At 27.1% G+C, this 10,727-nt stretch overlaps 1 protein-coding gene across 1 annotated transcript in view; it reads right to left on the bottom strand.

Moving 5' to 3' along the window:
* Positions 1 to 1,910: 1,910 nt before the first annotated feature.
* Positions 1,911 to 10,727, bottom strand: part of LOC107882859 (integrator complex subunit 13-like) — a 9,500-nt gene continuing 683 nt past the window's right edge. The window contains exon 4 of the mRNA XM_029492836.1: positions 1,911 to 3,471. Within this exon, the coding sequence (XP_029348696.1) occupies positions 1,911 to 3,471 (1,561 nt within the window). The remainder of the gene's footprint in view (positions 3,472 to 10,727) is intronic.

The raw sequence follows: 10,727 nt of genomic DNA, 5'->3' as shown, positions 1-10,727 counted from the left end.
TTACTTAGGTATTTATTAACCTAGTATTGTACGCCAGTTTTTTTTATAAATTAAGTTGTTATTTATTTACTTATTTATTTATCTATCAGGTTTATATACCTTCTTATTTTTTAGTTTTTTATTACCTAAATTGCAGTATGTTTTATGATTTTTCAAAATTAATATAAAAATATTGCTACATAGTACATATATTTAAGCATATTTTGAGAATTTTGACTGCATATTTCGATAATTATTAGTGCAACAAGTCAAGGCCTGAACTCTTAATTTATTTATATACGAAAACTGTAAAAACTTGGTTTTAATCTATACCTTTTTTTTTTTTTTTTTTTTTTTTTATTTAAAATATAATTACAATCTATACAACAATTTTGTACAATAAGCAATAGTGATAAAGTATGAACATAAATAACGTGAATAACAGATGGGGGAGGGCACTCAGTAGTGCCACCCGACAATCTATACTATACCTAATAATCTATACCTAAGACACCCCCTATTTCATAATCCTGGCTACGCCAGTACGCCACTGGTAAGAATTGTTTTGCACCATATCAAAAATTACCAAATAACATTTAGTTACTAATTATGGTATTATTATTATATAAAAAAGAGTCCTAAAATGTAATTTTAGATTCTGAGCTGAGCGAGGAATGTATTGGTTTTACAATGATGTTTATTTATTTATTTTTTTTATTCTGTAAACACTTTTTCTCCCTATAAACTTGCTCAAAAGTATCAAGTACAGCATCTTTTCTGAAAGGTAATGTTCTTGAGCTGGTACTTTAGATGAGTAATTTTTTGATTTTCGAAACGCTACTCGAAATAAAATTTGTTAAAGGAGAAAAAACGTACGATTTCACGATTTTATAATATTAAATAATTACGGACGATGTTTTCTACCAGAAATATTGCTTCAAATGAAAAATGACAAGAGATATTTTTTGTTGTATTATGGATTTTGTAACTTAAGGTTTAAAGTTCGGAAAATTTTAGCCATTTTTGAGCTATTTTAAAAGGCTTTGTTTATACCATAAAAATGCACCATAGAAATTAATAAAATTATAAAAAAAAGATTCCCTCGTCCACTCAGAATCGTTTTTTATCGAATGCAATCATTGCATTCAAATCAAATACAGTAAAATTACACTATCCTGTCCGAGGCCCGAAGGGATGATGGACAAACATCCACCACCGAAATGCGCTGACCTACTTTTTAGTATTAATTTTCATATTTTTATTTATTTAATGATTAGAAACAAAAGCCTGTATTAAATTATTACTTATATCATATGTTATTTTATTATGTATTTTATTGTTATATTTAAAAAATGTAGTTTTTTTTATTCATTTTTATATTATTTTGTATATACTATTTAATATTATGATATATATATATTATTTAATTATACTGGTTTTGAAACAAAAGGCAGTATTCATTTATTACTTATATAATATGTTATTAAGTATAAAAAATAAATATTATTATTTATTACTTTTACTAGTACAATAGTACATATTTCGATAAAATACTAATGGAAATTATTTCCCCTTGTCAAAATCCTATGTCTGTAATGATCATAGGGAAATTATTTCCCACTAATTTTTAAATACTTATAGTAAAAAAAATTTTTTAGTAGTTTTCTCATTTAATTAATTAAATCTTAATAATATTTTGAATTAAATCAATTTGACTACAATTTTAGGATAAAATAATAGTGATATTACGATAACAATAATAAACCATCTATATAAAGAAAAAATATTTTACAGGACAAAATGTTTTATAATTACTTGATAGATTAAAATATTATTATATTTGAGTCAGACAATATGCGTTGCATTACAGATAAAATACAAAAATATATTATAAGAGACCATAATCAAACAATTAATAAATATTTTAAATTCTATTTTACATTTTTGGTATCTGTGTCATCGTCTATATGCTCATAAAGTTTGGCAAACAAATTTCCATTACTATTTTGAATAGATTTTAATCTACCAGCAAACTGAGGTCTTGAAGAAGGGTTTACTGTTGTACTATTGCCTTGATCCTGAATTATTTGCAAATACATAATACTGTTTGGACCCACATCAACAGTTTTATGTGGTTTATTATGATTTAATCCTGTTTGCTGAGTTAATGGCGGAGACATAGGCGAATCTGTTGTGGCTCGTATTACATTCGGCCTGTCTGCTAAAGATTTATTTAAACGCATTAAAGTTTTCTCAATAATTTTTTCTTCATCAAGTTTACAACAGCTTTCAAATAAAAATTGTAACACTTTACAGTGATTAACAGTGTGTAAGTTTGATCTTAAGAATTTTTCCAACTCTGTCCACATAAGCTTGTACTGGTCAACTTTTTTCATTTTTCGTGGAAATGATGGACTAGGTGAAATGAGGTGATCATTATTTAATTCAGCAGTCATCAAAACACGAATACATTGTTTGCAATTCATTACTTCTTGATCACTAATGTTATCTTTAACCATTAATGACAACAGTGGTTCAGTGTAATGTTTCAAATTATATATTATGGTTGACGATGATACTAGTGGCCAATATGCAGTTTGTTTCATCAATTTTTCTTTTGCATCTTCAATATAGTTTTTATCATCTGTTTGTTTTCTCTTTGTTGGTTGCAGTAAATTTAACTTTATAAAATTACTAAAATCGGTTACTCTGTATTGAATTACTTTCCCTCCAGGGCCTTCACTAATGGACGGTAGATCTTCAAATACTGTGCGACCAGACGACACTGTATGTATGTATATTTCACCATTGTACGATTTTAAGACATGTGATATGGTTTTACCACCACCTTGTTTAAACGTCTCGAGTAAAACTGATCGACCATTCAGTAAAAATGTTATCAAACATGTGCTTGGTCTGCTGTTTATATCAACAGGAGTTACTCTATGTAGTGTCGTACAACTGTGAATATCTGGTAAGTTGTTATTTGACCTAGGCGTGCACCATTTTAATTTAATTGTCTCATAGTCCGCTCCTTCTTTTTTTGCAACCACTGCTTTGGCATTGGCATTGGCTACATTTGCATTTAAAATAGCTGTATGTGCAGTAGCAGCATGGTATATTTCTACATCATAATTTGCTGATGAATTGGCATTTTGCTCTTCCTTCATGGGAATACTTATAACTGTTGTACTAGCTAGATTGTAGTGTTTTAATAAAAGATTTGATATCTTAATACCAATTTTGGATGCAGGAATAGAATGCACTTCCGAGTCTAGTATTGGTGATATGGGACGAAGTGGACAATCAGTAACTTCATTTGTTATAGAATCTGGATATGTGTTAGTTATTACTAAATGACAATGATGAATAGACATTGAAATGGGTTTAGATACAGATTTGTTGCTTTTGATCATTTCATTATGAAACATGGATATGAGATTATCTATTGATGGGTTGTCTCTGGCTGATGTGATAATAACTGTTCTGCATCTGAAATTGTATAAAATAGTATTTAATAAGAAACATGTGTATAACTTAATTTTTATTACTTATTAAAACGATTATTCTTAAAAACTTTTTAACCCTCAAATTTCGTTTGATCGTATATTAATAGGTAATATCTGGTAATGAACTTTGAACACTTTTATATTACTGACATCAGATCGTATACAGTTGGGATTTGTTTCTAATTTTAGTGTATCACCTTATTAGAGGACACCTAGGTTGGATTAGGTTAATATTTCGTATTTTTGAAACAATGAACAAAATTCTAAACGTCCAGTCTTTTTGACCGTGAAGCATGTGCTCTAGGGTTAATTATTTTTAAAAAAATGAATGAAAATTTTCAGCAGTTTATTAAAACATGAGAAATCATCAATATAATCTATAAATTACTGGAGTTACCAATATATTAAACATAACTCTAGGCTTAATCCACAGTTTAACCACTGTTCAAATGATTTTCTTTAAGTTTACCTATATATCATGAATTATTATTAAATTTAAGATGGCACATTATATTTAATCGATCTGTATCCAACTAATTCCTTTATATTAATGAACTAGACAAGAGGTATTTTTCAATATTATATTAAGTATTATGAATTATTTATTTATTTTTATAAATGGGCTAGGCCCTTTTTATATTAGTAAAAAATGGTTATAATAATAGTTTTTGATACATAATTTAAAGATTTATATTTAGGTATAAAAATAATAATGAATTTATGAAAAATAAAATAATAATAAACAGTAAGACTTAGAATAACTTAGTTATTCCTTACCTAATCTAATCTTCATTTGGAATTTAAAAAAGTATATTTTATTAAAGAAACTTTAAATTCAAAATAATTATGGCTGCGCATAGGTAGTCGATAACAAAAAAGTTATACCTCTCCAATCAGAACTGAAAAAAGTTTCTGATATGGGCTTGAAAACTTCAATAATTTTAAAAAAAACTAATAACTCAAAATAAAAATGTGGTTTAAAAAATACATTTCCTAAATATTGTACATATAACATGCACCGTATACCTATTAGGTAAAATTATAATTTAAAATAATTAAAACAAATTACTTGTTTTGAATTTCAATGTTATTTTTCTTAGCCTCTTGATCCATTTGTTCTTTAGTACATTCAATCATTGCTTCGGCTGCAGTGCGAAATCCATACACTACACTGTAGTCTTGATTTGGGTTTGGTACAAATTTTTCGGGTGGCCCCAAATATGACAAATGTTGTAACATAAAGTTAACATTTTGTTGATTAGATGACCAATTATTCAAATTACGAGATTCTATGTCGCTACTTATAACACGAATAAGTTTCCCTCCTGGAAACAGATCCCAGACGATACGGCAGTATTCGAGTACAGCTTCAATGCTACACGTCCACATTGATTTAAATATGGTTACGGGTGATGGCCGTTTGGTAAAGACCATTTTGATATGTGAGTTACTAGCCAATCCAAAGTATGGAGTGTGGTCCACCACGAATGTGGTTTTATGATTTGCTGGAAAAAGTTGATCCATTAGGCTCATATTTATGCACTGAAAATATTTTTTGATAACTAAAAGTTTAATTTATTTTTATAAACTAGGAGGCAAATGTACATCTGTAACATTCGTTAATACAAACAAACTGATATCTCTGTACTAAAACAGTAAAACATTACGACTAGGTAATTTAAAAGTTACACAGTTGTCACTATACTAAGTATTTTTGTATTTTTGTAATTTGTGTCTAGCTGTATGCTGTATACTGTATAGTGTGTGGTATTATATACTATATTATTCTGATGACGTGTATGAAGACCATTTGGGACTTTGGGTAGGTATTGATATTAGATAATAGAATACAGCACGGTCACAAATTTTAATACCATTACCATGGTTAATACGCTATCATTTAAGCAGTGAGCGCCAAATCAAATTCAAATTCAATTAAATTATTGTTGTAAACGTAAAATAATATTATATTGTATTTACATCATAATTCAGTTATGTAAGCATTTAATAATATAATTCCTCAGAGGGAGATTGTTTACTGTTACTGGTATAAAGATCACATTTGATTTATTATTTAATTTTATTGATAATGCCCTTGTACCTACTCTCATTTCTAAAGCTTTTAGATTACATTGTACTAGGTATTGAAGTATTACACTGTAGTATATTGTGAATATTATAACCATCTGATAAATATAATTAATAACATCGTCCCACTTTTAGATTCTGAGTGAAGCATTAAATGTAATGATTTTACAATAATGTGTATTTTTTTTTTTAATTTTTAATTTTTGTATCCGCTACACGGTTTGGGGCAATAAAACTGCTTCGATTTTCTTCAAAGTATCTTGTTCGATGGGAAAGTGAATCTAGTTGGTGCATTCGGGAGGTCAAAATTTGAAGTTCCCAATAGTTTTCAAAATCCCCAGGAATAATAACATAAAAATTGAAGAAAAACGGAAATTCTTACGGAAAATTGGTTTTCAATAAAATCGATTTTGATTTTTGGTGTAACTCTAAAACAAAAGAACACATGAAATATTCACTGGTTGTTTATATTCGCATTTGCTATACATGATAATATTTACAAAGTATTTTGATATGTTTTGAACTGTTTAGAATGTTTAGAGACATTTTCTGTCTCCAATTTTATTAGTCTTTTTTTTTATGAAGGTCAATAAAACTTTATTTGTTGGGCAACAAAGCTTGAAAATTCAATACAAGGCTCCTGTTATATTTTTAAAATGACATTTGAAAAATATTAAAAATCCTTAGTTTTTTTTTATAAGCATTTAATATTCGATTTTTGACAACATTTATCAAATTTAAAATTTAAAAATGATTTTGTAGTTAAAACTTATAAAATGTTCTACTCTTATAGCTAAGGATTGAAAACTTACAGCAAGATTCCACTTATGTAGGTTATTCTGTAACCAAAAATCTCAAAAATATAAATTTTTTTAATAGTTATTTTATGTTCAAATTTGGAGGAAATTACATATTTAATAACCAAGAATAACGATTTTAGTTATTTTCTTGTACTTTTGCAGTATTATTTCAACTTACCGGCTACAGTATTAATAATAATAGTAATAACAATATAAATATAATATTAGCAGAATATAGAAAATATTATCAAGAAAAAGTAGATTATATTTAAAGAACTCCGTACTTATGTTTAATGGTAAAAAACTAATATATTGTATTAATACCTAAGTTACGTATAGATATTAATATAAGGGTAACATTAGTCCCCTGTATGAAAACATCGATGCAACAAACTATATCCATAAATAATTATACCGATACTTCGGATGATTTGTTTGTATATTCATTATCATTAAAAATTGATTTGTGCGCCTACATTAGATGGATAATTTCTTACTTTGCCAGTTGCCTGCACTTGCCATTTAGATACGTTGTATCAAAAAATTTAATCAAGTTTCAGCTTCCACAGGAACAATGTTTTTTAAATATGCCATACCATCGTTGATGTTTCAAACAGGTGAGAATGCCAACCATCCATTTTTCTACACAATTAAATTAAGTTTTGATCTTCTAAATGTATATTATTGTGTCTATAGGTAGTCCTAATTTTTGTACTTTCCGATAGGTTTGATTAAACTCCGATTGAGTTGGTTATAATAATAATAATAATTATTATTATTTATTTAACGGAAATAATTGCCAATTACAAGTAATATACATACAATTTTAAAATAAGCTTAAATGAGAGTATAATATAAAAAAAACAATAATTTATTAAATCATTCTTAAAACTTTAAGAATGAAAATGAAAATTCAATTTATTAAGAATATTGGAGAAATTACATCACGGCCGATTGCTGTTTTATAAGAAATATAAAAAAAATCGTTAAAAATATCGGTTTGTTTTATTTCAATTTTACTAATAGGACTATAAAACGTATGTTACCATAGGAGGAACTACGGTCTGGGCCAACTGGGCCATGGTCCAGGCTTCTTGGTTCCGTGTTAATGTATACCTACATTTGCTGAGAATATATTATTTTAAATGTAATAAAAAAATTAGGTTTAGTAATAAATAGAATTAGTAATAAATAGAATAGTTCACATGTTAAAAATATGTTTAGTAGTATTACAACTGGCCAACGAAATCAAATCATTATGTATCAAACTTTTTAAATGATTGATATTTATATTTAGAAAAATGTAATTTTGCGAGTCTCGACTTATTATTTTCATTGTTCATATGTTCAGTACGTGTTTTATCTTTTTTTTTTATTATTGTGTTTAAATTTCCTAATCGTCATTCGTTTATCGAATAATCCAAATATATACATTATATTATTATTAGTTAAATATTTTTTGTTTATTTTACGACCATACCTACTGGTATACGGACTGAGGATACAGATGCTTGGTTAGCAAATGGACAAGTAAATTATTAATTTTATATTTATTTTTAAGTGTTAAATTTAATTAATTGTATACTAAAGCATTACTACATGTAAGATCTAGGTATTTATTATCTAGTTATAAGTTTTCAAACCAAATGTACTTCGATATAATATATGGACATTTGCAGAGCCACAACTTGGTGTATATTAATTATTAGTGGATGTGCAGCAAATATTATAGAATATAGGGCCCATGTAGCCAAGTACCTAAATAGTAAATACTATACAAATAGTAAATAATAAATAACAGTGGCGTGTAGAACATTTTTTGTGTGTGAGGCCTAATGCATTTTTATTTTTACTACCATCACCACCACCACTACTTATATAAATACGAACTGTACAATTTACAAGTCTCCTATCTTCCCAACAGTTTGTTATTTGTTAAAATTTAACTCTCTATTATGACAAGTCAATCTCATATTATGCTCATGGCCTCACATCAGTAGACCCCGCCACCCACCCATTTATGTTGAGGCACAGGCCTCAAAAAATTATCTTCACCACGCCACTGGTAAATAACTTTAAAAAAACTTTTAAAAAATTAATCATTGTAATTAAAAAATTATAAAATGTTCAGTATTTATAACTAAGGATTGAAAATTTAAAACAAAGATTCTCATAAATAACTCCTACTGTAACCAAAAAATCTAAAAATATTATTTGTTGGTATATGAAACTTTTAGAGTGTATTGTAATATTTTATATGCACACAATGACATTTTCATATGTAATTTTTTTTAGAAAAATTAATTTAACAAAGTGTATTTTATACTAGTAAAAACTATTATTCACATTAATGTTATCAAATACATTTACCAAAATATTACAGTAATTAGTAACAGCAATTCGAGACAACTTCTAGGTTATAATTCAGACAGTTAATGAAATAAATTATTCAACTAAGTAACCAGAAATAAAAGCTAAAGGAAAGGGTATTATTTCCCAATGTTTAAATTTAAATTTTATTATCTGTCTCGAGCTGATGCATCCTATTCTACAGTTGATTGTAAAAGTTAGTAGAGTACTTCAAGATCCCGGATTAAGTATTTTTACAGCTTTGGAGGAAATTTGTGTTCCGGTAGTTTGTTTTATAATGATATTTATGATCAAAATCAGCATATTTGTGAAGAACATGGCGTAAACATACCATCAGTCAGACCTAGAAAACTGCCTGCATGTAGAGATGAAAATTGGAAAAATACAGTTTGTATTTGAGATATGTGTTATGTGTTATTTTTTGTTAATTTTTATTTAAGTTTTTTTTTATCTGTGGAATAAATTAGTATAAAACGTAAGTTCATCTTCGGGCATAAATTTGTATAAATACTCTATATCTTTAATTTTTTCTTTTGTTATTTTTAGATTGTTTTTAGTTGACACAGCTAAGTTTATATTTTTTAAAGATTTTATAAAATTTGGAGTCGAGTTAAAACTCAAGTTAATTTGAATAAAATCATCTATACCATGTAATGTTTTATACTTAACTATACTTATATTTGTGTTGGAAAATTGAAGTTGACTGTAGAATTGAAAAGAATAAGATTAAAATTAAATTGTTTGTATGTAAAGTGGTAATTTTTAAAAGTATTCTCATTTAACTGTAAAATTTTAAATAGTTTTTTTTTTTTTATTATAAAGAACAAGGCCTCGACTACAAAGGTCATTGGCCGCGATTGATTACATACTAATTAAGTTATAATTAACTATAGTTTTTTTTATTAACTCTTAATAACTCTAATGAACCCAAGTGGGGACCCAAGTGGGAACCCAAATTTCTAATTTTTTTTTATTTTTTTTCCATCTGTGAGTGTGCATTATCTACTTCTTGTATACAAGAATGGTCTAGAATATTTCCTGGTTACTGTTTTTATTTTTGGATTATTCATTAAAAAATTGATCATAGTAGTGGATATAATGGAATTTCTATTTTGGGGTACACAACTGTCAGACCAGCTTATGATATGTTCTATTATATCTATGTCTTCAATAATTTTAATCAAGATAAAAATAACAGCACTAGGTAGATCATTTCCCGAGCGTCCAACCAAAGCCTCGTTCCATATTGTACAAAACACATGAGCAGTCATATTAGTTATATTTTGTAAAAAGCGCAACCAACATTTGTCATGGGTAAATTAATTACGTTCACTAAATCAAAACATAGTACAATAGTATTAGGATTAATATTTTTGTCCGTATTTCTCTCTAGCCTCATAGTCTTTTTTTATAATCTGCTCTTCATAAAAATTAGTTTTTTGAGTATCATGAGAATTAGATTTTTTTAAATAATCATACGAAACACACACTTCACATACATTTTTTTTAGGTGAATAAAATGACAAATTCAAATTATTATTAAAAATACTTCTGTACATATAGGATTTAATTGGTGTCTCATTTTGAGATAAGCATAGAGTAACATATTGGTCATACATTTTACAAATATTCAGGTTTGAGTCAAGATAATTTCTCTGAGAATCTGCTCTACAGTAATGCGATTGTATAGTTGAATATGAAGAAATATGTTTAAAAACAAAGTCGTTGCGTTCACTAGAGATTCTATTATCAATTTTTTTTTTTTTTTTTTTTTCATCTGGAGGAGTAAGAGACAGTGGGTTTTTATTTTCATGCACATTGTACACAACTTTTTGACTTATAGACAAGCTATTAAGAAAAAATACTTTGCAAACGCGAATTTTGGGTAAATAATGTTTAGGAAAATAATATCGAAAGTAGTAATAAATAAGGCTGCATTTAAAAGTGCAATTTACTTTACATATATTTTCAATGTTAAGTT

Source organism: Acyrthosiphon pisum, chromosome X (genome assembly GCF_005508785.2).
Source record: "Acyrthosiphon pisum isolate AL4f chromosome X, pea_aphid_22Mar2018_4r6ur, whole genome shotgun sequence".
Taxonomy (NCBI): domain Eukaryota; kingdom Metazoa; phylum Arthropoda; class Insecta; order Hemiptera; family Aphididae; genus Acyrthosiphon; species Acyrthosiphon pisum.
This window is presented reverse-complemented; position numbering and strand designations above follow the sequence as displayed.